General features: G+C 46.5%; 1 protein-coding gene and 1 long non-coding RNA gene across 5 annotated transcripts in view; one reads left to right on the top strand and one right to left on the bottom strand.

The window, feature by feature from the left end:
• Rcor3 (REST corepressor 3) overlaps positions 1 to 4445 on the bottom strand; it is a 41093-nt gene extending 36648 nt beyond the window's left edge. For all 4 annotated transcript variants that reach the window (XM_087906019.1, XM_087906020.1, XM_087906022.1 and 1 more), the window contains exons 1-2: positions 4143 to 4445; positions 3843 to 3899 (exon numbers count right to left, since the gene is read on the bottom strand). In XM_087906019.1, the coding sequence (XP_087762145.1) occupies positions 3843 to 3899; positions 4143 to 4308 (223 nt within the window). In that variant the 5' untranslated portion in view covers positions 4309 to 4445. The remainder of the gene's footprint in view (positions 1 to 3842; positions 3900 to 4142) is intronic.
• Positions 3788 to 26029, top strand: LOC146894786 (uncharacterized). The gene is made up of 2 exons (XR_015737831.1): positions 3788 to 3924; positions 24893 to 26029. It is a non-coding gene; the product is annotated as an uncharacterized LOC146894786 (long non-coding RNA).
• Positions 26030 to 26289: the final 260 nt, after the last annotated feature.

The raw sequence follows: 26289 nt of genomic DNA, 5'->3' as shown, positions 1-26289 counted from the left end.
ATGCCATGAGACAGAGTCTCTCACCGAACTTGAAGCTTGCCATGATGGCCGGGGAGCTCCCTCAGCTGGGATTGCAGGCTTTCACGTGGATGTTGGTGATTCACACTCACATCTCCCTGCCAGCACAGCAGGCGTCCTTATCACCTGAGCTATCTCCCAGCCCCAGGAAAGCACTTTTAAGTATGCAGATACAGTATGGGAGATTCTGTGGGCAATTTGCACAAAAATGACTCAAAAGCAAAAACATAATACCCAGGTATTTTATAAAATGGATACTATCGCATTAATGTTTACATATAAATAGATGAATTTAAAAATAAAGAATTTAATTTTATTTCAAAGTATTAATATTTTAATATACCAAAGATTACATTCCTCATCAGTTATTTAACTCAGCAACAAAGAAGAGATGTCAACTTTAAAATATGTAACATTTTGTCTCTTCAAATTTCTTGTATGGGTCTGCAAATCACTGCATCCTACATATTGTCACTTAATCTTGTCATGTATGTTAAGTTGGGAGCTTAGGCCCCAGTCCCTTGCATCTATCCTAGCCCCCTGACCCTGAGAGTTAGCACTCTGGACTCCAAATCCCAGCAGGCCAGGTCCTGACCCCTCCCTGCGGGGGAGGTCAGGACCACTCCCAAGAATATTTAAGTGAACTCCCAAAAGAGGAATATGTGGTCTCCTTTGGCTTCCCGGTTTTCCCTCGAGGCCACCCAAGAGCACAGAACTCCCATTAAACCTGGATATCTCTTAATTTGGCTTGTTTTGATTTGGCTTGATTGGGAATTTTGCATTGGCGGAGAGCTCGCGTTAGGAAAATATTCCTAATAATGTACTTAACAGTCTCCCTTTTATGACCAAGAAAACAAGTCTGAAGAAGTCAGGTAGTTCATCCCAGGAAGCTAACTGTACCTCAGAGACTGGAAGGCTTGCCATCACCAGGCAAAGCCACTCCTCAGGAGGAGCACAGTTAAGCAGCAAATATAAGAACTGGTAAAACAACCAATTTACAACTAGTAACCCTCAGAACTAGTTAGTAGTAGATTTATAGCTGATAACCCTCAGAACTAGTTAACAGTAGACTTACAACTGGAGGACAACACTCAAAAATCCAGTTAGCCAATCATAAGGACATCAGCATGGCCACTGAAGGTAAACTCTCCCTAACGGCCACACTGCAGGAACTTCAACACAAACGTCTCCCGGGTTTCTGAGATGGAACAGTAGAAATTTGTTCTCTAGCTCCATGCTGCACTTTCTGTACCAACATTATCATCTCTTCTAAAAACACTCACTTTTCTACGTTCTCATCAGAACAGTCCCAACACCTAAGGAATTTTCTTCCCCGTGACTTACATCTGCTGCCATAGTGAATAATTTCCATAAAACAGTGGCTTATGGGGGAGGGGCAAGGGCACACACCTTTCATCCTAGCATGGGGAGGAAGAGACAAGTGGATCTCTGAGTCTGAGGCCTCTAGCCCTAACCCTGAGTTCCAGGACAGCCAGGGCTGTGTAGACAGACTCTGTTTTGGAAAAACAAAAACAAACCAAAGGGGGGAGGGGCTGTGAAGGAGAAAAGGAGGGCTCACTTTCTCAATTTCAATCATTAACTAACACATTTCCCTTTTCTTCTATTATCATTTCCACAGTAATACTTAAATTTTCACATAACTACACTAAGTCAACATGAAATAAAACTTTTGCAACAGTACAACACTTAAGCAGAAAGCAGCCTTTCCTTGGGGAAATACCTTAATGATTCACATGAAAAGCAGATGCTTTTAACTGTGTCTTGGATTGCACTGTTAGGCAAAAAGTAAGTGTATTTAAGTAATATCCTTATTCTATTAACAATGCCAATTACAGTCAGAGTGAATACACTGGAAATTCTAATTTAGAAACAGTAACGTCTCATTGGGGTTTTGTTACCCTTCACAGATGTTCTATGTAGATGGACAAGCAAAACCTGATGAATTAGGTTAGTAAATCCAAATAACAGCACGTAAGACCACCTAAAGAGATGAGCTATTCTTCCCGGTTTGAAATTTGTTGCATGATTTATATTTAAAATGATAAATGCTTTGGTGCTAATACACACAAGAAAGCCCCTTCATCGCGTCACACAACCAGGGAAACACACGTTGACTGAAATCGACCTAACTGGGCAGATAGATAGGTGTGCTTATGATGTAATTCAGCGCTGAGTGCCATCTGGAAATGACTTCACCAATATTAAAAAAAAAAAAATCTGAGTACCAATGAAAGCTCCAAATGGTTCTTCACAATTATGAAATCTAATCTTTACTGAATAACTGCCATACGCCTAGTCATTTAATCCTGGCAAGAATTCTATGCAATAGCTTTTTACAGCTTGGAAAACTGAAGCTCAGGGAAGGCCAGTGACTTGCTCAGAGCACAGAAACAAGAGTTGAGAATTAAGTTCGGTCTATGCTTAGGCGAAGGTGTCTTCTTTCCAATGTCTAAGTCCTGAAGCATGTAGGTGATGTGGCGGAATTCACCTACGAGCTAGCTGTGCCTGCAAGAATACTTATCACAAAAAACATTTAATACTTTTGGAAGTCCACCACTGCAAAACTATTCCAACAGCTGTCACTTTGAAGGTAACCCAAATCTGGTGAGCACTCAGATATCGATCAACTGCAGGACGCGGTCCTGGTCAGGCTTTTAACTCACTACTTCACCCTTCTCCCTCCAGAGAGGGGCTATTACCTAGCTGGTGGACAGCACACACTGACTACATTGTCCGAAGCCCTTAGTACTAAACAGACAGGAGTGGTTTCCTTGTGAGATTACAAGTAAACCCTGTGCATAGCTAATTTACAACTCGGGCAGCTGACTCTGGCAATGCTGTTAGAATGTGTTCTGGACAAAAACTGACTGCAGGAAAAGTGGGAGGGCGGTCCAGGCAGTGCAGAGCCCACTGAGCTCGCGGCGAGTCTTGGCTGGGTTAGAGCAGCCAAGCACTCCAGGCCCAGAGGCTCCAGCAAGGGCGCCTCCATATGCGGAACTCTCGCCCAATCCCCGAGCAGCCTCGCATCCCGTGACCGCCGGGGAGCCTGTTTGGAGAAAAGTAGAGAGGGAGCCCGCAAGCTGAGCTGGCAGAGGGTGCTGGAACCTGGCTGCTCCGGAGAAAATGTCTCCTTGGCAGCCGAGGCCGCTGTCCTGCGGTCTGGCTCTCCCGGGCCGGCTCGGCGTTGGGGAAGGAAGGACATGGGGGCGGTGTCGGCCGCGGGCGTTTCCCCGCCCAGGTCCACACCGCCGCGACGGAAAGAAAAGCCAGGATTCCCGAGTGCACCGGGGTCGCGGGGCTCGCCCTTGGCCGGGGCGGATGACAGCAGTCCGGGGCTGTCGAGCATGGGCCTGCGGAGCGCGGCCGAGTCCCGGCTTCCCCGGGCGGGTCGGTGTGGCATCTGACCTGGGGTAGGTTCACTCACACACACCCCGTACGCCCTCTTCTGCAGCCCTCCGCTCTGAAGCTACCCGCGCCCCGGGCCCCGGACCCGCGACCTCGGTGTGATGCCAGCAGCGTGCAAGTGCCGCGGGAGGGAACCATGTTCACCTTGCCATATACACATCCACCCCTACGCCCTGTGTCACTGCCCAGGCGAGCCTTTCAGCCTCCCAGCCCGCGATGCCCTGCCCTGCCCTGCCCTGCCCTGCCCTGCCCTGCCCTGCCCGGCCCGGCCCTCTCCCAGTGCTCCCTACACCCGCAACCGTAACTCCCCCATTCCGAAGCCGGCCACCCCAGAGCAAGCCCGAAAAAAAAAGGGAGAGCGAGAGAGACGGGGTTTTCCTGTGAGCAAATATATCTACCTGGATCGAATTCAGGGATCCGAGCTTGGTATTCAGCTCCGACTCTCATCCCAACATCTGCAAAGCAATGCCAAGAAATATGGTAAAATGATAATAAATAAGGAGAGGCGCAGGGAAAGGCAAGGCAAGGGGCTCTCCAGCCGCGGGAGCGCGGGCGAGGCCGCGGCCGGGTGGGGGCGGGGAGGCGCGGGTCGCGGGCTGCGGCGGCACCGGGAGTTCCGGCGGCCGCGGCTCGGCTCCGAGGGGAGGAGGGCGCGGGGAGGGGGCCGGGCGGGCGGGGCAGGGAGCGCGGCGAGGTACCCCCGTGCTCGTCGTCGCTGCTGCAGCCGCTCTCGGGCTCCGAGAAGTGCAGCCCGCCGTTGGCCGAGGAGCCGCCGCCGCCGCCTCCCGCCGGGCTCTTGGCGCCGCCGTTGGCCGATCGGTTCTTCCCCAGTAATTCGGGCCCTTTCTCCATCATGCCGGGCATGGTAGAGGAGGGGGAGAGGTGGCGTCAGGGAAGGGGGCTGACGGCTGACGGGCGCGGGCGGGAGCGCGGAGGAGGAGGAGGAGGAGGTGTTAATATGGAGCCGCCATCAGCGCCCCGGTCGGGCCGTAGCGCAGTCGCCCCACAACAACCCGCCCCGGCCCCGCCTCTCTCCCCTCCCCCGCCACCGCCGCCCCGCGCCACCCGGCCGCGCGCTCCTCCCTGGGCTGCCCCGAGCTCTCCGCCTTCGGGGGTTCCACCCGGAGCCCCGAGACCCTGCGCGTCCCCGACCGGTCCGGCGTTCCCGAGCGACTGCGGCTCTCGGCCGACGGGCGAGGCTGGGATTCGGGCCTCGCTGCTAGGCCGCACCGAGGGCGGCGAGCCGGACGCTGGACTCTGTCCGAGCGGAAGAAGCCGGCCCGCTGAGCGCGGCCCTAGGCAGGCGCTGCACCGGTGACGAGCGGCGGGGATGGCGGCTGCACCGGTGACAAGCGGCGGGGATGGCGGCTGCTCGGGAAACCAGCGGCTGGGGATGGCGGCTGCTCGGGGGACGAACGGCCGGGGATGGCGGCTGCTCTCGGGTCGAGCGACCGGGAATGGCGACTGCTCGGGGGACAAGCGGCAGGGATGGCGGGTGCACCGGTGACGAGAGGCCGGGAATGGTGGCTGCACCGGTGACTAGAGGCCGGAGTTGGTGGCTGCACGGGGGAGGATGGACGGGGATGACGGCTGCACCCGTGAGGAGCAGCCGGGGATGGTGGCTGCTCGGGGGACAGCGGCGGGGATGGTGGTTGCTCGCGGAACGAGCGGCCGGGGATGGTGGCCACAGCCAGCTGCTCGGGGGACGAGCGGCCCGGGATGGCCTCAGGTTGGCGGTTACTCGGGAGAGGAGGAGATGGCCACCTCGGATTGGTGGCGGGCCGCGTTCTCTCCCTCCCGTCTCGTGGTGGACTTTGCACGGCGGCCCCGGGTCCCCGACCCCGCCTGATGCAAGGGAACTCGGTCCTAACGACCTGCTCATCTCTGCACTGAGGTCACTTTGCTTTTTCTCTTTTGCCAACTAAAAAGTGCATACCATGAATGAGGAAATAAAATGAGGACAGAATCCTGCCCTCCCCGTGGAGTGCTTTCTGGGTCGACGCTAAAGGAGTGGTCTGGAGCTTGAGTTCTTGAGAGAGTAGAGTCCTACGCGGAGGGAGGTGAGGCCACCTGCCTTCCGTTGGAAGAAGATCGTCCTGGCGGCCTCGGCTGAACTGCGTTTCTTCACCACCTCTGCTTGATGACAGGCTGCCTGGCCTTGGAGGACTATATTGTGCTAGCATTTTTGTCTCAGGAGGAAGATGGAAGACTCAGGTGCAGATGTTCTGCAGAATTTGAGAGCAACAGTAAAATAGTTTTTGCAGGACAAAACTGCCCCTGAGAATTCCGTTACTGAGAAATAACATCTACTGAAGAATTCAGCCAAGAAAACTCTGGGATACAAATATTAGTCAGGCCACCTGTCTAAAGGAGGGAGTATTCTGCCCAGGCGCAGAACTGGTTCTGATAATGGAAATAATTGAATTTCTCTTTTGAGAGCCTTTTATGTGCCTGTTACTTACTGGAATCACAATCAACCCCTTTGTAATCAAATACATTCCTGAGGAATGTTTTAATTCCATGGTTTTATTTTCTACAAGGAGAGATGCCGTGGACAAAGGAAGAGCACTTGCTTGGGCAGTTACATTCTTCGCTGTGAATTTTACATTCGTGTTTTGTTTTTTTTTTATATTCTGGCTGCTAATGAATATGACATATCTCAGTCCTGAAACATCAGCTTCTTTGGTCCTGGAACACAATTGGCAGACCCTGCTTAGAGGAAATTCAAGAAAAAAAACCACTTGAGGCCTCGCACCAGGCCGGCTTTCCAGCACCCCAGCCCGCAGTACTGCCCCCACACTCTTCTGTAGAAAGAATCTGCATTTAAATTAGGAATCAAAGCACTGAAGGTTCAAGGACCTTTGTGACAGTGTCATCTTCATTAGCGAAAACCTTTGACATAAAATGGTTCTACTGGAACACAGAAAAGGATGGAGCAAAGACAACTAATTCACCTTGGGGAAGGGATTTGGGGTGAAGGTTTGTGTGTGTTTAAGGAAATCAAATTCCTCTTTTGCTTCTCAAGAAAGGGGAATTACCTTAAGCTTGCTTGCCTCAGAAGGATGATAATAATGGACCTTAAATAATTTCCCAACACATAATAAGGGCTGAGTAGGAACCCCAGGGAGAAAAGCTGGGAAATGCCTGCTTCTGGGTGCATAGAGAGGAGGAATGCGCCTGGCTGGAGAAGAGCTCTAAGGGTTAATAATGTCCAGGGAGATGGATGAAGGGTACTGGTCTGTTGGCAGTATTTAAATTTTCCTATTTTAACATTTAACATTCTCAGAGTTACAAAGATAAGGTACAGGTTGGGGATTGGCTAACTTGTATAGTGTGTACCTGTCAATTCCTGGGCTTGTCCTTGACAATCAGGTCAGTTCCAGAAGCAAGGATGTAGGCAGAGACCTTCGTTTCAAAAAAACAGTAGTTAGAAGGTCAAGGGATTAAGGTTCACCAGCTCTTGGGATGACTTGTCATGTTACCTCTAGGAATGAGTCTTGTGAAAGACACCCAAGAACTCTGCTGAAAATAGTGCTAATGAGAGCCTAAATTCAGTCCTCAGAACTCATATGAGAAGAAAACAAAGACAAACAACCCAAGCCTGGTGTAGTGGATTGGGGAAGGTGGAGAAAGGTCAATCTCTGGGACCTGTTGGCTAGACCGCCTAGCCTAATTGGTATAAGTTCAAGGGACCATGTCTTCAAAAGCAGGATGCTGGCACCTAAGGCCTAACTTCTGGCTACACTCACAGAACTGGCACAGGATAGAAACCCATGACATGTAGAAAAAAATAGCCATTGTAATGACTTTGGGGCAACTGAATATCCATGTGTTAAAAAAAATCCTTGGTACTTCTCATTTAAAGGGGCTGGAAGATGGCTCAGTGTTTAGAGCGTTTGTTAGTCTTTCAGAGGACCCAGGTTCATTTCTCAGAACCTGCATGGTGCCTCACAACCATCCACAATTCCAGTTCCAGGGGATCCAATGCCCTCTCCTGAATCTGAAGGCACTAGTCACACATGACCCACACCAAACATTTATACACATAAAATGTAAAAAACAAAATAAAACCCAAAAACCTTTAACAAAAAAAATTAGATTGTGGGCATTGTGATAAAAGATAACACGTTGGTTAGTCAGTCAACATAATTTGTAAGAGAAACAATCTAGATACAGAAAACAGTATAGGGAAGAGCAAACCATGAGTTCAGATGTCATACCGGAGAACTGAAAATGGTTGGGTACTCGTGGACGATGCCTGAGCCACAGGAAAGCTTTTGCTATAGACAGAGGGCTAGGCAAATTGTCCTACAAAGAGGATAAGACACCAGAGAGGTCTTGGCAGAAGAGTCATTGGATTCCATTTCAGAGTTAAGGTGGGAGTTTAACAAATCTGACTGTTCAAGTGGTCAGGAAATGAAATGAGTCTGAAGTTGTGGCAGTGGTAGCAAGACTAGAGGAAAGGACAGACAGAAAACTTAGGTGGAATTGGAAAGATCTGAGAAACTGAATTGGAAATAAAATGGAACGAAGGAATCTAAGCTGGTCCCAGTATTTTGGCTTGGGAGTCGGGGTGATTGTGTCAACCACTGAGATGGAAATAACACTGCATAGTTCACAATTTGAGGAGGAATATGATGAATTTATTTTGGGGTGTATTGGGCACTTAATGAGATACCCAGCATGCAGCTGGATGTGTATGTATTGGGCACTTAATGAGATACCCAGCATGCAGCTGGATGTGTATGTATTGGGCACTTAATGAGATACCCAGCATGCAGCTGGATATGTATTACTGGGCACTTAATGAGATACCCAGCATGCAGCTGGATGTGTAATTGAGATCAGAGCAGGAGAGAGGGATTTCTTTGGGGTTGATTGTAGCTAATCAGAGTCTTAAGATCAGTCTTGTCTATTTGCACTACTGTAACAAAATTAGCCTGGTGACTTGTAAACAATGTAATTTGTTTTTACAGTTGCAAAATAGTTCAAGGTGCTGGTCTGTTTGCTGTCTGGTGAGGGCTTTCTGCTTCATAAGAACACTAATTCTGCTAATAAGGGCAGAGCCCTATGACTTGATAACTTAATTATTTCATTTATTGTAAATTTTTTATTCATTTTACATACTAACCACAATTTCCCATCCTTGCCCTCGTCCCACTCACCCACCAACACCTCTCACCCAACCCCCATCCATTTCTCAGAAAAGGTAAGACCTCCGATGGGGAGTCAACAAAGTCTGGCACATCAGGTTGAGGCAGGACCAAGCCCCTTTTCGTGCATCAAAGCTGTGTAAGGCACCTACCATATGGAATGGCCTCCCGGAAGCCAGCTCACGCCCCAGGGATAGATCCTGGTCCCACTGTCAGGGAGGGGCTAGACCTCTTAAAACTATTTATTGCACTGGGTTTCCAACATAATAGATTTCAAAGGAATGCATATATTTAAATCATAGCAAGACTTAACAGACCCCAGGGAGGGCAAGTAAAGCAAAAACCAAGAACAACAACATTGAAAGTTCAAAAAGAAAGGAATCCCCAAAATCTTGAGGACATAGGGGAATCGGAATATGGCTGGATGTCATTTATTCAAACCAAAAGTACAGAGAGGTCTGATGATAACCGTGATGACCAGAAGTCCATTGAAACAGAACTCAAACTCTTACACAAGAAAGAGGTCTTGAGTGGGCTGGATAAGAGCAGTTCCACTGATAATGATGGCCAGAACAGCCACACTGCGGTGGATCAAGAAGGAAACAGGAAGAAATACAGTGTGAGTCTGTGCCAGTTCATATTGGCAACAAGGAAACAACACAGAAGCTCCAGAAAATAAATGAGTAAGCTTAATGTCTTGAAACAAGCAGTACGGTTTGAGCCACCACCATCCCGTGTGTGTGAATTTTAAAATTTGAGGTGTTTTTTCCTTGCTGTGATAAATTACCTGACTAAAGCAGCTTAAGGGTGGAAGATGCTGAGCTCCACAAGTTATGCAGTGAGATTCCAGCTGATAATTTACCGGAAATATGCATTCAGACGGAGACAAGCTCAAACGCAGGCGCTGGGAGCACCGCCTTTCCAAGCGTGGCTGTTCTTGCTGTGGATCCTTGTGAAGCCATAGTGCTCCCCTCTGCAGTGGGCCTCAGAGTGGTGCATTAATCAATTACTGGGCACAGAATCGTTGTTATAGTCAAATCTCTGCTCCATTCCCAGATATAAACTTAGAAGCCAGTTTCCCCCAGTTATCGTCTATGGTAGGACATTTGGCCAGGACAAGAGTCTTACAGAAAGACCACAATCGGAACCTTCACAAATGGGTTGTTGATTCATAGCCCTCACAGATAAGGAGGACTGGGTGCCCTGGATTCACCCTCAGCTGACATAGGGAAGTATAAACCTAGTTAACCCTCTCTAACTTTAACAGGCTATTAATTCTCCGTATTTACTTTTACCTTGGTTTATGGATATAAGATCTTAGTCTGTGAAATTAACTGTTTGTGTCTTAATTCTGAGAGATAAGAGGAAAAGGCTATAGATCATTTGACCAGCTCTGGAGAAAGGTAATCCTTTTCACACGGGCTCCGTGGGAACAAACACCACCATTTGGCCTGGGCAGCTGGAAAGTGTCAGGCTCCAAAATTTATGCTATGTAACTACAGGCCTCCCCTTTATTCTAACCGCTTAGGGTGAAAGATGTAATTCTGCCCAGTGGTGGTGGTACATGCCTTTAATTCCAGCACTTGGGAGGTAGAGGCAGCAGATCTTTGTGAATGAGTTCGATGGTAGCCTGGTCTACAAAGTAAGGTTCAGGAAAGCCAGGGCGTTACATAGAAAAACCCTGTCTCCAATAAACAAAACAAAATAAAACAAACAAACAAACAAAAAAGATGTAATTCTTAGATCTGAGAGGTTCCTGTTAGCCAGCTAACATTTGATGAAAATGCTAATTCCGAACAAATGCTGCAGTTTACGACAGTTGCCATGGCTACCCTGATGCTGTTCCCAGAGCTACTGTTCCAGCAAGCTACCAGAGAGCCAGGAAACACTGTCTCTGTGTTTTCCCCGTTATTTACGTTTATTGTTTACAAACTTCTAGCTTAATTAGTCACACTTACTTAGGAATGTAGTATAGCACGCGAACTCACCTCTTCACTTCTTAGAATTTACAGCTCCTTAGCTGACCTTTTGCCTCTTAGAGTTGTCAGGACATTCTACACACCTCACCTCCCTCATTCTACACATCTCGCCTCCCTCATTCTCGACACCTCACCTCCCTCATTCTACACATCTCTCCTCCCTCATTCTACACATCTCGCCTCCCTCATTCTACACACCTCGCCTCCCTTGAGCTATGATGTAAGCTGACAATTATTTGTGCATCTCTGTTTTATGACCTTGAGAAATTCAAGCCTTGTAACTTTGCTATTGCCAGAGAATTGCTGGTTATGTGTGTATATGAACTGGAAACTTCAAAATGGCAGAAAAATAAAGAGAGAGCAATAAAGAGATTGGCTTGGAAAAGCACGTGTGAGAGAATTCATTCACCCTCAGAAAAAGTTCTTTCCCCTTGCTGTTGTGTCCAATCTGAACCCTGAAGAGGTTCTTGGGGCTGCATCCCAAAGACTTTTATTAGAAAGGGCTTATTTTGGCTTTCAGTTCAAGGGCTTTAGTCCACCACAGCAGGACGTCACATGGCATCTACAGTCAGGAAGCAGAGAGAGATGAAAGCTGACGTTTATCTCAATTGCTCCTTTTCAGTTTGGGACCCTGGTCTATGAAGTAGTGCTTTCCTCATTTGGGGTCTCCCATACAAACTTGTTCAAGAGATTTGTTTCCAAGGTAATCCTGAATTCCCTCAAGTTGAAAAGATTATGTGAAGTGTGATTAGCTGCCACAGGTTTTACCCGCTGTAGCTTCCCCTCAGTGGTAGACTATAGTCTTGAACTGTGAGCCAAAATAACAGCATTGCTTTTTAAAGGGCATTTGTCACTATAACAGCGGCAGGAAGAGAGTTGAACAGACACTATCTCAACAGGTGGGTGTGGTGGTGTGCTTTTAACCAACATCTAGGAGACAGAGACAGAGCTCTGTGTGTTCCAGGACAGCCTGGTCTACATAGAGAGTTCCAGGACAGGTAGGGCTGCACAGAGAGGTCCTGTCTGAAAACAAAAAATAAAATAGAGCAAGATTGAAGAAGACACCTGACTTCAACCTCTGGCTTCCATGTACACATGAATACCTGTGCACAATTGAACATTTGCACACTAATCACAAAAAGAGTTTTGTAGGTAATTAAGTTATTTTTACTTATTAGTGATGCTGTTGTCTTTTAGTTTTTAATTTTAATTATGAGACAGGGTTTCTCTATGTAGTCCTGATCATCCTAGAACTTACTATGTAGACCAAGCCAGTCTTGAACACACAGAGATCCACTTGCCTCTGCCTCCTGAGATTAAAGGCGTGTACCACCACACCTGACTCCAAGGCTTTTGGCTTCTTAAAACTAGCACACAAGATGGAATTTAAGATCTTTTCAGCAGTGAAGCATACTTGCTTATATCAAATGTTGGCAAAGTTTGAAAGTATTTGAAGTGAAAAGTCATTGGGCAGGGCTGGGGAGATAGCTCAACCAGTAGATAAATTCTTGTGGGTGAGATCAGCCCCCTCAATCTACATCAAAAAGCTGATCAGCTGCCCTAGTGGACCTGAAGTAAAGGCAGGTGGGAAACCCTGTCCCTAAAAGGTATATAGGGCCCTCGAGATGGCCCAGTGGTGAGAGCATGTGCTGCTTTTCTAGAGGGCCGGAGCTCAATTGCCAGTGCTCAGACCATGGCTCAAGACCACCTGTGACTCCACTCCAGACACTTCTGGTCACTGCTTGCACTCACGTGGAATACCCCCACAACATAAACACATAATTTAAAATAAGAAAAAATTAAAAATGAATAATGCCTAAGGTTGTCCTCTGGCCTCAACTTGTACTCACATGAGGGTGCACACACCCACACACACATGTTCTGATGTGGGATTTCCCTCTGTATGCTGTGAATATCATTGATTAATAAAGGAACTGCTTTGGGCCTATAGCAGAGCTATACGGGAACAGAGCTAGGCAGGGAAAACTAAACTGAATGCTGGGAGAAAGGCAAAGTCAGGGAGAAGCCATGGAGCTGCCATTGGAGACAGACGTGCTGAAACTTTACTAGTAGACCATGACCTTGTGGTGATGCACAGATTAATGGAGATGAGTTAAATTAAGATGTAAAAGTTAGCCAATAAGAAGCTAGAGCTAATGGGCCAAACAGTGATTTAAATAATACAGTATCTGTGTGATTATTTCAGGGCTAAATAGCTGGGAACTAGCAGCCTCCTTACTACAAATTGGCACCAACATGGCTAACTAAAATCCACTTAAAACCTGAGAAAACTTAAAAAGTAATTTTAGACACAGAAATACAGAGTTTAATATAGCTTTTGCTGTTTGCTGGTAGTATGCTGCAACTCCTTTAAGAGAGGTTTTCCTGATTCAGCGGTAGCAGGAGAAAAGCTGCACTGTTTTGAAATGCCAGCTTTCTGGGTCATGCTGCCAGCGTGACCTCTGGTTCTTTCAGGGGACCGAGCATTTGAATGGGGTTTGTGAGCAATGTGCTATGACTTGCTTGGTGGCAACATGGACTGGTTGTGTGCCTTGAGATGGGGCATTGTGCATGGCTCTCAGAGGTGGCAAGCAGCTCTGCCATGCTGGGCTGGGCGGGGCAAGCAGGCAGTGCCATATTTCCCCTAGCAATGGCACAGCTTAAGTTTTTAAGAAGTGCTTATCATTTTAAGAAGCGCTCCTGGACAGTAAAGAATTACAGATACACAATAGGACAGATTCAGACATAAAAGACCACTAAATGGGTCACAGTGTTGGATTGGATAAGTGTACATAGGCTTGGGAGAGAGAAGAAATAGAGAGTCATAAAAGGAATAAATGGTTTATAAAAAATAAAACAAAGTCTTTAAAGAGACAGAGTACACAGACAGTCATAGATTAAAGGAGTAAAGGTAATAAAATAAATATTAAAAAGTAATAGAGTAAGAAAAGCCATGTAAAGATGGAATATGCATAGATAGTCTGGATTATGTATATTATTGTGTCTTCTTTGAATTTTTTTGACTGTGAAGGAGCTAAGTACAGAGAAACATTTCATTGTATGGCCTGCTAAGCTAAATCAACATGTATATTATAAAGATATCTTGACTTCAGAATTTGGGTCTAAGGATACATTGCTTTGGAAAAGAGGTTCCTTTGTTTCCACAGAGGATGAGAACCTGTGGAATCATCCCAGACTAATGTGGTTTGATGGATCAAGAACCCCTGAAAGGTTGCCTTGAACACCCATCAAAAAAATACCACACCCAACAAAAAGCAGGAAACTGTTTGGAAAGAACTACGCCCATATTCGCAAATAATGTTTATAATATTTTTATTTTTAAAAGGGGAAATGCTATAGTTATTTGCATGGGTATGGTTCTTGGTTTATTGATACAAATTTAAGGTCAATTTTGTTATACTGTGTATATATATTTCTGCTCTTGATTAAGGTATTTTGATTGTGCAGCTCTTTTAAAAATGTAATGTATAATTAAGAAATATCAGTTAATAGATAATCATCTATAATAGTCAAGCTTGTAGTCATGTTCGTTAGATTTTCTAGATGTACAGAGATATATTTCAGATGGATAGGTATTCTTCAAAATCTTTCAGAGACCTTCAGAATATGGTATTTAAAATATTTTAATAACTTAGGACTTTTTCATGACAGTAAGACACATCTGCTCTTGGCAGCTCCAATCTACTTCAAGAAGAAGATGGGCATTGAAGAGGTACCTTATGGAATTTGTTAGCCATTTGGGCAAGAAACTGCTCTTGCCTGGACTACTTAATGAACTGGACATGCAGGTCCCACAGAGAGATGCCTGCTGAACTTGCCTAAAGGTGAGATGATCCTTTGGGGTTCCTGCTTCATGAAAGAGTCTGCTAGACATTCTGCAGGACACAGAAAAAGAGTGACTGACAAACTGCCAATATTGGCGGAACTGCCTTTGAAATTTCCTGCTTCATGAAAAAGTCTGCTGGACACTATGGGTCTTTAGGCTGAAGATGGATGCCCCAGTGGTACAGAAGTACTTTGGGTGACTTCCAGGCAGTGAGATGTCTCTGTCAATTCTAGAGTTTTGGAAGTTGCTTACAATGCACTTCTTGTTACCTTCTGGAGCCTTTGATGGAATTGAAGAATTGGTAGTTATAATTATAGTTTTCCTTAGTTATGATAAAAGATAAATTAGATATAAATATTGTAACTGTAATTCTTGCTTGATACATATTCTGTTAAAACCTTTTTTTATTTAAACAGAGAAGGGGAGGTGATGTGGGATTCCCCTCTGTATGCTGTGAATATCATTGATTTGTTGTGGGAGTAACTTCCGCTGCCTCAACCAATAGTCGCTGAAGCACGAGCCCACAGTGCAGCGGGGAGCGACTTCCGCTCCGTCAGCCAATAGCTGCTGAAATACCAGCCCACTGGGGCGTGGTATATTTCTCTTTTAAAAAGAGATGCAGATCCGGATCAGGCTCTCTTGGTTCCGGCTCTTGGTTCCGGTGCTTGGTCCTGGCTCCTGCTCCTGGCTCCTGCTCCCGGCTCCTGCTCCAGCGACTAGGCTCCCTTCCTGACGGTTTATGGTATATGTAAGTTTTACCCCCCAAAATAAATAACCCCTTAAAACACAACTGGTGTGGGATTGATTCGCCGATATTGATTGATAAAGGAACTGCTTTGGGCCTATAGCAGAGCTATAGGGGAACAGAGCTAGGCAGGGAAAACTAAACTGAATGCTGGGAGAAAGGAGGCAGAGTCAGGGAGAAGCCATGGAGCAGCTGTTGGAGACAGACATGCTGAAACTTTGCTGGTAGACCATGACCTCATGGTGATGCACAGATTGTTAGAGATGGGTTAAATTAAGATGTAAGAGTTAACCAATAAGAAGTTAGAGCTAATGGACCAAGCAGTGATTTAAATAATATAGTTTCTGTGTGATTATTTTAGGGCTAAGTGGCTGGGAACTAACTAGTGGCCTCCTACTACATAAGGTCGATATACATAGCTATCCACATGCTCAGAAAGTTTCTTCAAGAGTACATAAAAACTGGTTACCTCAGGAAGTTGTGCCAGAATCTGGGATGAAAAGTGGTCTTTCTCTTCTTGTGTACTCTTTATGATTAGCCTCTTTACCATGGGTCTATGTTACCATTTTAAGGGAATACGTGTTTATGGAATCAATCAACTAACAGATAAAACAAATTGTTATAATGTAAATAAAATAACAAGCATTGTAAAAGAGCTGTAACAGGACTTCAGAAGTAGAACCGAGGAGGAGAGCGTCTGTATGCTCATTTACAAAACAAGCAGCACTACACCTGCTCTGCCAAGCATTGGAGGTTTATAGAAAGCATACAAGAGGTCCTGTTTGTTCATTTTATCCAATTTCCAAATGATTTCCTTTCTATTACAAATTTTCCCAAAGAATTTATTCTCTTGTCTTTCCTAAAAAAATAGCAACTTCAGAAATGTTTATCTTAGTCTAAGTTTAATATGAAAAAAATCAAACAGTGTTGTGAAGTATGGCTAGGAGATTGCCTAAGGTTGAGCCAGCTCCTGCTGGGTCCAATCTGCCTCACCCCTCCAGTTAGTTATTTATGTACAATGTGGTAGAGCACAAATAACCTTGAGTTTGCTTGATTTTTGAGATAGGATTTTTGTTGGCCCTGGTCTGTTGATCCTGCTGCCTTTGCCCCCTAGTTGTTAGTGTTGATGTTGTAGGCATGTGCTAGCGTGTCAGCTCAACCATACAACCCTAAGAGTTAAAAGACATTGTCAAAGGTCTCATCTTAGTTAAGGTTTTTGTTGCTGTGAAGAGACACCATGACCATGGGAACTCTTATAAAGAAAACATTCAATTGGGGTAGCTTGCATACAGTTTTGGAGGTTCGGTTCATTATCATCATGATGGGGAGCATGGCACCATGCAGGCAGACATGGTGCTAGCTATATCTTGACCAGAAGGCAACAGGAAGTTGACTGACAGACATATGCGGGAAGCTTGAGCAAAAGAGACCTCAAAGCCCACCCCCAGAGTGACACACTTCCTCCAACAAGGGGAAAACGGTGTACAGAGAGAGAGAGGGAGAGAGGGAGAGAGGCTGCCTCTCCGAGTTTGGGGGACAGAGAGAGAGAGTAAAGATGGCGTGTCCAGCTTTTAGAGGCTGCCTAACACGTGTTCACAGGGGGAAGTCATGGCTACGTCACACGCTGATGACAGGCGACCCATGCCTTGCACATGTACACAAGGGGTTTGCGTGGCTACGTCACATGCTGATGATGGGTGACCCAGAAGTGTAATTATTATGGGTGGCTGAATAATTACAAAAGTAATCAGAGAAGACACCTGACATCAACCTCAGAAAAAAGAAAAAAAAAACCTCAGGCCTCTCTATGTGTACACAAGCACATACTAAACACAGATGTGTGTAACACCACTGTTTTAGGAGACAGTTGGGGGGGGGGTGGAAATAGAAAATGCTTTACTGAGTGAGGTAACCCAGACCCAAAAAGAGGAATATGGTATGTACTCATAAGTGGATTCTAGCCATAATTAAAGGCATTGAGACTATAATTAGTAATCCTAGAGAAGCTAAATAAGAAGGTGAACCTGAAGAAAATCATATAGTTATCCCCTTGGATATTGGAAGTAGACAATATTGCCAGGCAAAATTTGGGTGCATGGGGGTGTGGGGGAGTGGATGTAAGGGGAGATGGGTAGAGAGAAGGGAGAAGGGGAGGATTCAGGAGAGCTTGGGGGAATGGGATGGGTGGGATGGAGGAAGGATGGATATGGGAGCAGGGAAGTAAATATCTTAATTAAAGGAGCCATTTTAGGGTTTGCAAGAGACTTGTCTCTAGAGGGGTTCCCAGGTTCAAGGAGAGGTCCCCAGATTGTTCCCTGGGCAGCAGAGGAGATGGTGCCTGAATTGGCCTTGTCCCATAGCCATAGAACCTTCATCTGGCGATGGATGGAGATAGAGACAGAGACCCACATTGGAGCACTGGACTTAGCTCCCAAGGTCCAAGTGAGGAGCAGAAGGAGGGAGAACATGAGCAACGAAGTCAGGATCACGAGGGGTGCACCCACCCACTGAGATGGTGGGACTGATCTAATGGGAGTTCACCAAGGCCAACTGGGCTGGAAGTGATGGAGCATGTGATCAAACCGGACTCTCTAAACGTGGCTGACAAGGTTGGCTGAGAAGCCAAGGACAATGGCACTGAGTTTTTATTCTACTGCATGGACTGACTTTGTGGGAGCCTGGTTTGTTTGGATGCTCACCTTTATAGACCTGTATGGAGGGGTGAGGACCTTGGACTTCCCATGGGGCAGGGAACCCTGACTGCTCTTAGGACTAGAGAGGGAGGGGGAAGTGGGGAGGGGGAGGGAAAAGGGAGGCGGGGAGGAGGTGGAAATTTTTAATAAATTAAAAAAAAGAAGAAGCATTGACTCAAGCCAGAGAGTGAAACAGTAGGCCAGAGTAAGGATACCATGGAAGCAGTGAATTTGCTGGGCTTACTTTGGGGAGCCATGGGTGTCTGAAGGGCAGCTGCATCACCAGGAGCTCACCCAGCGTGGACAGATTCTGGAGCTCTACGCCGCTCACAGGCAGCCTGACAAATCAGTCTTCTTGGCATTTCTCATTGCTGTAACCATGGGATGGAAGGGCCTGTGTATCTGGTCAGTTCCAGGAGCTTGTTGAGATTATTGTCTTATTTCATGAGCCCTAGAGAGCTTCCCTTTAGAGCAGTGGTTTCCAAACTGGGGGTTGCAGCCACTTGTGGTCCTACGGGCTTTTCACAGGCATCGTCCAAGACCATTAGAAAACATGGATATTTACAGTACAATCCATGACAGCAGTAAAATCACAGCTATGAAGGAGCAAAGAAAATAATGTTATGGCTGGGGGTCACAGCCACATGAGAAGCTGCATTAAAGGCCGCAGGGTTAGGAAGACTGGGCACCTCTGCTCTAGAGCCTCCTGAGTCTTAACGAGTACCCTCTTAGCATGGAAGTTTTCATCTAGGGAAAATGAATCTTCTCCTCTAGAAGGAACCGAGGAGATGGTAGCTTGAATCTGTGCAGTGGTCTCTTCTCCAGTAGGACCTTCTATAATAACACCAGGAAATGGTTTCTCTGGAGAATGGCATTGGTATACACAAAGGGTTTCCCTGTTTTGTTTTTAATGGCCTGCCTCAGACCGTGACACTTGGAGCACACGTGCGGACACAGTGACGCCACCACCGCTCACCCTTGTGCCCTCATCCACGACTCTTTCAGCTGCCTTGATTTTATTCCATTAGTTTTTATTGTCAGAAAACTGTTACTTTGTTTCAGCCCAGGTCACATTTTCGGCCCTCAGAACTTGGAGTGCACACCACAGCCTTCCCGCCTTTGCTCTCTACAGCTCTAGTTCTTTGCCCTGTGGGGCGTCAGACCCTGATGTCACACAGATCTACATTCCCAGCACCTAAAGTTTTGATACTGGTTTTAGGAACGGACACAGCAAGGCTGCGTTGGTTACCACTGCTTCTCTGCTCAGTTCTGGCTGGGTATCACAGGCCCAACGACATGGTGTGTTCCGAAGGTCTTATTAGGCTCTCGCACTCAGAAGACTGGTTCAGCCTTTACCTCCCAATGTCCCTTAGACACTGTAGGTGACTCAGCTACTGTGACTGTGTACCCAGACGGCAGCTCTCTAAAATGCAGTACTAAAAAACGTAGCAGGTACGAGGTAAATAATATTTGAAATGATTAATATAGTTATTAGAAATGGTTATAACTGAGCCACGAATTACATTTTGAAAATTAAGTTTTTAATTGTAAGATACCTGAAGCCTCTTTGGGGCAGTCCACATTTTATAAATTGAGATATAATAGATAAGAATGTATTAAGTTGTGGGCTGTAGAGAGGGCTCAAGCAGTTAAGAGCACTGAATGGTTTTCCAGAAGACTCAGGTTCAATTCTCAGTACCCATGTGGCAGCTCACAACCATCTTTAACTCCAGTTCCAGAGGATCTGATGCCGTCTTCTGGCCTCATCAGACACTAGGCATGCAGGTGATACACAGGTATGCGTACAGGCAAAGCACTCATCCACATATAATAAAATGATTTTTTTAAAAGGAAATATTAAGTTGAACCAAATATATAGGGAGAGGTTATTACTTTCGCTCCCAATGTTAAATGTTCTGTACTCTTTAGGATTAACGAGGGAGGTCGAGTATAAATACAGTTAATAGTGAGGAAACCAGGCCTTAAAATGATTTATAAAGAACTTTCAAGCAAGCAGACACCTTTCTGGAATGGAAGACACTGAGAACACTTAGGAAGAGGGTCACAGGACATGGTTTCAAGGACCTCAGATGCTAGCGTGGGGTGCATTGCCATCCTCCCTCCCTGGCTCCCTCTCTCATCTCTGTGCAGCTGTACTGTCCACCACTGAGCCGCCTTCTCAGTGACATCCTTTCAAAACAGGAAGAAATGAAAGAAACCCTGGAGCTATGACCAATAAATACCTTTCAAATCTTTTGTGACTTACTACAGCGCATATTGCCGACATTACAAATGAAGATTTCATGAGCATTCCAGAATATTCCAGAATATGCATTTATTTTCACCTTATTATTGTGGGTTGGTTAGGGCCAACTGACCTGTACTGGACTCAGCTGGATGGAATGCTGGCCTTCACAGGGATGATTCATGTGGGTGGTCAGCGATTGGTTGACACAGGCTGTACCTGGCTGGGTGGTTTTTCCTCATCTGTCATTCTTCGTGTTATTGATATCTAGAGACTAGCCTGAGCCTATTTTTTTTCTCATGGAAATGGCAGTTCAAAAGAGTAAAAGCTGTGCTACATAATGGCCTCCAAACCCTTTCGATCATGCATCCTCTTCTTCCAGTACTTTGTAGCACAAACAGTAAAAACCCAGAGACAGATATTGGGGTTCAGCCTGAGATCAGAAAAGCAAAGCAGCCAGCCACTGGCTCTTACCTCTGCCTCAGGCTGAAAATGGGTGATCCTGTCTCCATGAATCCTCAGATTGAGACTGTGTGTGAGATTTGTCTCCTCCTGTCTTACATTCCTTTCTAGTGCTGGGATTAAAAGCATGCACTACCACCGCCAAGTCTCTCTGGTTAATTAACGAGGCTGCTAGGATTAAAGGCATACACCACCCACCACTGCCTGGCCTCTCTGGCTATCTAGTGTGGCTGCTGGGATTAAAGGTGTGTGCCACCACTGCCTGGCCTCTATAGTAGTAGTATAGCTAGTGTAGCTGATTTGCACTGATCTTCAGGCAAGCTTTATTATTAAAATACAAATGACATACCATGATAGTGCACTGGCTAAAACAAATCACATGATGAATCCAAAATCAAGGAGAAAAAAAGGTGAATACTTGTGAATAAATCTGAACAATAAAAAACATAAATATAACCAAAGTTGAAGCTCCACAGAACAGTTCTTACCAACCACGTTGTGATGCATGCTTAATCTTCTTTTCCTTCCATTTACCTGGTTAAAGTTTACTACATTGGTTTCATAGCTTGTTAGCTCAAGGTTTACAGTCTGAAAAATGATGTTCTATACAGAAACTGGTCCAGGAACTTGCGATTTATGTCTTGAAGCATAAGATGGACATCAAGTCAATTATTCTGACTTCTCTCCAGTCTTGCAGAACCGTGAGGACAGAAAGAATTGCATGAGAGTAGCATTTCTAACACATGACTAAAGGAGCAAATATTATCATTCAGTATTTGCTGAATACAGCATCGTGTTTATAGTTTGGGGTTTGTAGTGGTATCACCTGAACTTCAGTGAGCTTCGGTAGCCCTATCCCTCTAGTTTTTCCACCTTTAGTATATGTAGTTTCTCTCTCTCTCTCTCTCTCTCTCTCTCTCTCTCTCTCTCTCTCTCTCCATGTTTCTACACATGCCTAAAACTTATATGTATGGCCTTGTCATCTACAACATTTTGGAGTCTTTGTTGCAACTTAGACTTAACATAGATACATACTGTAGACTTGCAGGGCTCCCTTGCCAGAAATCTGACTCTGCCACATGTTGCTAGCTTTAGTAACCTTCTGCAACTTCTGCAAGTCTCCACTATCCCTTCCTACTTGCATTTTCATGCATGCAAAATCAGCACCATGTAGACAACTCTGCAGAGTTCTGCTGGCAGGTCCAGATGTCTGGCTCCCTTCTACCACAGCTGTGTTGTAACACAGATGGTGACAGCAGAGTCCTTGTTCTCCTCTGACGCCTCAGGAGCCAGTTTTCCTGTCTGCATTTATGCTGGCAGCTTCATCTTTCCATCTCCCCCGATAATAGCCCATTAAACTGCTTACAGTGTTCTAGGGCTTCTGTATCTCATAGTTCCGAGCTATTTCACATCCCTCCTGAAAACCAGTTTCAAAGAGTCATGAGTCATATGGTTTGGTTTCAACGGAGTGATCCTACTTCTCAGGACTGCAAGCCCCTCGAGCCACGTGAGTGGCCAGGCCCCTCCCCCAAGAACCTCTAATTGCCAGGTTCCACTCACAGAACACTCCAACTGCCCTAACTGCTGAACCCTGCCCCCAACCTACACAGTAAAAAACCCAATGTCTGGACGTGAAATCCCACCAATTTCCACCCTGGAAAGCTCCACCCTGAGAAGTTCCATTCCCTTCCCACGAAACTCTAAACTCTATCCTATTCAGTTTGCTGTTGTTTCTTGCTCGAGCAGAGGCAGCCACCCTCCTGGTTTTCCCCTCCTTATAAATCTCATGTGAGGTTTGATGTGTGGTGTGACTTTGTGGTGTTCCTGGCTTCCAGCTGCCAGGATACCTTTCTATTGGAGCTGCAATGCTCACATTTTCTGCATTAGTTGCTTTTTTCACTGCTGTGACAAAAATCCTGACCTAAGCAGCTTGGCGGGTTTGTTTTAGTTGAGAGTCCGAGAGTGCCGCCAATGTCGGTGCCTTTGACAACTCACTGTTTGCCAATGGCAGGTTAAGGAAGACCGTTTCTGATGGCTTCTGGTTCCAGTGGGAAAAGAGCCATTCATGGTAGGGTGGGGCAAGCCAGCAGTGGCAGGAGGGAGTGGAGAGAGCACATCTTCAACCTCAGCACAAAGCAGGAAGTGAGCTGAAAGAGGGGAAAGCTTTAAACACGTACTCTGCACCAGCAGCATACTTCCTCCATCGAGGCTGCACCTCCCACAACTGCTCCAGCCAGTGCCACCACCACCGAGGGGCCTACTGTCTGGCCCTCACAGCTCACGGCCATATCGTAACATGCCATGCAGGGAGAGTATGGTGGCAGGAGAGTGAGGCAGATGGCCACATTGTGTCAAGTCAAGCAGAGAGCGATGCTACATTTTGCAGGCGACAGGAAGTTGACTGACTCACTGGGCCGTATCCTGAGCATAGGACACCTCAAAGCCTACCCCACAGTGACACACTTCCTTCAATAAGGCCTTAGCCACTCCAGCAAAGCCACACCTCCTAACAGTGCCACTCTTTGTGAGATTATGGGAGTCAGTTACATTTAAACTACCACAGGGGGATGGTTGGGTGCTTTGTTTTGTTGAGGCCTTCAAGTCCTGGATGAGCCTGTCTTCTTAATGGAGGCCAATCAGCTTTACTCACCTTGCTGTCCTGAATGCTGGGGTCATTCAGAGCATACTCACACTCTCAGGATGACGTGGTCCTGTGCACGGTGAAGGTGACACGTAAACTCGTCACCACAGCCCCTTTGTGCCGTGCCATAATCACTGCAAATGGCCGCTTTCTGCTTCTCCCACTCCCCCTTCAGGGAACAAGAAATGTCCTAAGTAGTTGGTATTAGTTCACTTCATGAAGAGGAGAGCAAGGTGCAAGGTGAATTGTCCTTTTGAGGGAAAGCTTTATTATTAATGCCACGCACAATTCTGGGGGATTCTGAAGAGAGAATTTCCTGTCGCCCTCTTAGAGGTTTCCAGAGGAGAGGAAAGTGTTGGGAGCTGTTGGGGGCTGTGGACCCCTGGACCCTGAACTCCCTGTGAGTGGCTTGTTTTTCCTGTGTTTGCAGTTGCTCTGAGTGAAACAACTTGTTTTCCTCTGTTCTGAGGAGCCTGCAGCTGCTCTGAGCACGAGACCCTGATGTAGGCTGGTGGGTCTGTAGCTGAAAGGTCCCGAGAGCTGGGGCGCGGCCCCTGAGCACAATAAACTTGGCATTCTTGTATCAAGGATGACTTGAGTCTGTGTCTCTCTGTTTGTCTGTGCGTGCGTGCGTGTGTTTTAAGTCTCCAGCTTAGTTTCCGGCTCCTGTACCGCCCAGTAGTGGCAGGGGTGCTATGGCGTAGTACCACAGAGCATACATAGCGCGGGCGATGTGCTTTACATACGCCCCCGTATCATGAGACGGCAGGCATGCTTAATGAGTAGCCTGTACTATGCTGCCTACAGTCAGGTTGCCTGTTTGATTCCACGATACCAAGGGGATGAATTCGGTACTCTGTAGTGGCAGGGTCAGAGCAGCTTGCCTCCCTCTTGCAGCTGGTAGTGCCTTTGCAGGGAAGAAAGACTGGGGATCGCATGCGGCTTGATGTGTGAGGTGAGCTGTGACTCAACAGCTGAGTGTACTGTTGCGAGAGAAACTAGCTCTGCACAATGGTGTCTTTTTAATGCAAATACAGAAAGACATTTCAAATCTCCAATGGAATAGAATAGAGACATACATACAACTGTTAATATCAATTAAGTACTTATAAAATTTTACTATTATTCTTCTACATTGAAATCTGTCTTTTAGATCTTAAGTTGGTCAATGGGCTTTTTGGCTAATTGATTCTCAATGTTTATTCCCCATTTTTATTTTAAAAGATTTATTTTTATTTTGTGTATGTATATGAGTGTCTGCATGTATGTATTACATCACGCGTGTGCCTGGTGCTGGGAGCTGAATTCACATCCTGTGCAGGAGCAGGCGGTGCTTCTCACCCCGTGCATCTCTTCAGCTCCTGCCCCTGTTTATTAATAAAACAGGAAAGGCTTGGCTGATTCTTAAAGTTGTTCTTACCTACTTTTAATTTCTTGGTTTAAAAGACAATAAGCACACACCAAGTCCAATAAATCTCAAAGCTTTAAAATTCAATCCACCATTTATTTCACAGGTTTACTCACTATAAATGTGGGATAACTGGGAATTAAAGGTGAATAGCAGATCGCTCATGGCTTTAGCAGACTCGCAGTCTTGCAGAAGAACTGAGAGCACAACCCGACATGTCAGTTTAGAAGATCTTCCTTTCTGGTCATTCACCCCCCTTGCTTCTCCTTTTACAGGTGGAAATGGAAATCAACCAGGTGGGCAGACTGTAATGAGTGGATCGACCAGCCAAACGGAGTCTATCCAGGTGACCACTGCTGTGAGCGCGTGCCTGGCTCCAGTGCAGCCTCAGAGAAGAATGCAACTGATGGCCACCGCCAAGCATCACCTCTGAGCCTCCCAACAACCACTGCGCTTTTCCTCTTAAACGTGTGTGTGTGTGTGTGTGTGTGTGTGTGTGTGTGTGTGCGCGCGCGCGCGCGCGCGCGCGCGCTGACAGAGGTCAGAAGAGGGCATCGGAGCCCCTGGAGCTGGAGCTGTAGGCTTTTGTGATCCACCCAACACAGGTGCTGAGAACAGAGCCCTGGTCCTTCACAAGAGCATCACACATCCCTAACTGTGGAGCTGTCTCCCTGGACCCACCCACTGTGTTTTACGCTCACTCGTTTCTTTCTTTCAGCCAGGAATGTTTCAGATATTTTTCATGTCTCCAACTTCGCCACCCACCTGTCCTTAATTTTCATTGGTGACTTTCTTACCTCACACCACCCTTTCCCTGCTTAGCTACCACCAAAAGACGGCATGCTGGGCACCAGAATTGCTTTTCTTCCCTTGTAGAGATCATCCGGGAGGTGGGGTGCAAGGCCAGGTTCTACACCTCCCCAGCTGCCCACTCTTCCAGCCAGCACATCTTTTAGCCAGCTGTACTTTCCCATAGTTCATTTCTGTGAACTGAAATGCACTGCTGGTCACTGGGGTGCGATGCTCTTCATGGGACTGTGGATGTACAGTTAGACTGGAGATTTGTCCTGGCTGGTTTTGTGTGTCAACTTGGCACAAGTGAGAGTCATCAGAGAGGAAGTTGCCTCCGTTGAGGAAATGCCTCCATGAGATGCAGCTGTAAGGCATTTTCTCATTTAGAGATCAGTGTGGGAGGGCCCAGCCCACGGTGGGTGGGGCCATCCCTGGGCTGGTAGTCCTGGGTTCTATAAGAAGGTGGGCTGAGAAAGACATGGGAAACAAGCCAGTGAGCAACTCCCCTCCATGGCCTCTGCATCATTTCCCACCTCCAGGTTCCTGCCCTGTTTGACTCCTTCAGTGATGGACAGCAACTCTGAAGTGTAAGCCAAATAAACCCTTTGTTGTGCAACTTGCTTTTTGGTCATGGTGTTTTGTTGCAGCAGTAGAGACCCAAGTGATGACAAGAAATGGGAGCCTCTTCCGGCAGACTGGCCCAGTTTTAAACCTGGAATTACCTGTGTGGAATAGGAAAGGCTAAAACTGCACGGAATGGGCTTTGAGCTCTCTGCAGTCTTCTTTGCCTGCGGGCTTTTCTGCACCTTGGGAGCTTGCTTTGCTGCAGGCCTATAGGGTACTAAAGTGAGCAGGCTTCACACCCAGAGGCCATGGATGA

The sequence above is a fragment of the Myodes glareolus genome, chromosome 5 (assembly GCF_982192425.1).
Source record: "Myodes glareolus chromosome 5, mMyoGla1.1, whole genome shotgun sequence".
Taxonomy (NCBI): domain Eukaryota; kingdom Metazoa; phylum Chordata; class Mammalia; order Rodentia; family Cricetidae; genus Myodes; species Myodes glareolus.
The sequence above is the reverse complement of the archived record's forward strand: the minus strand, read 5'-3'. Positions and strand labels throughout refer to the sequence as shown.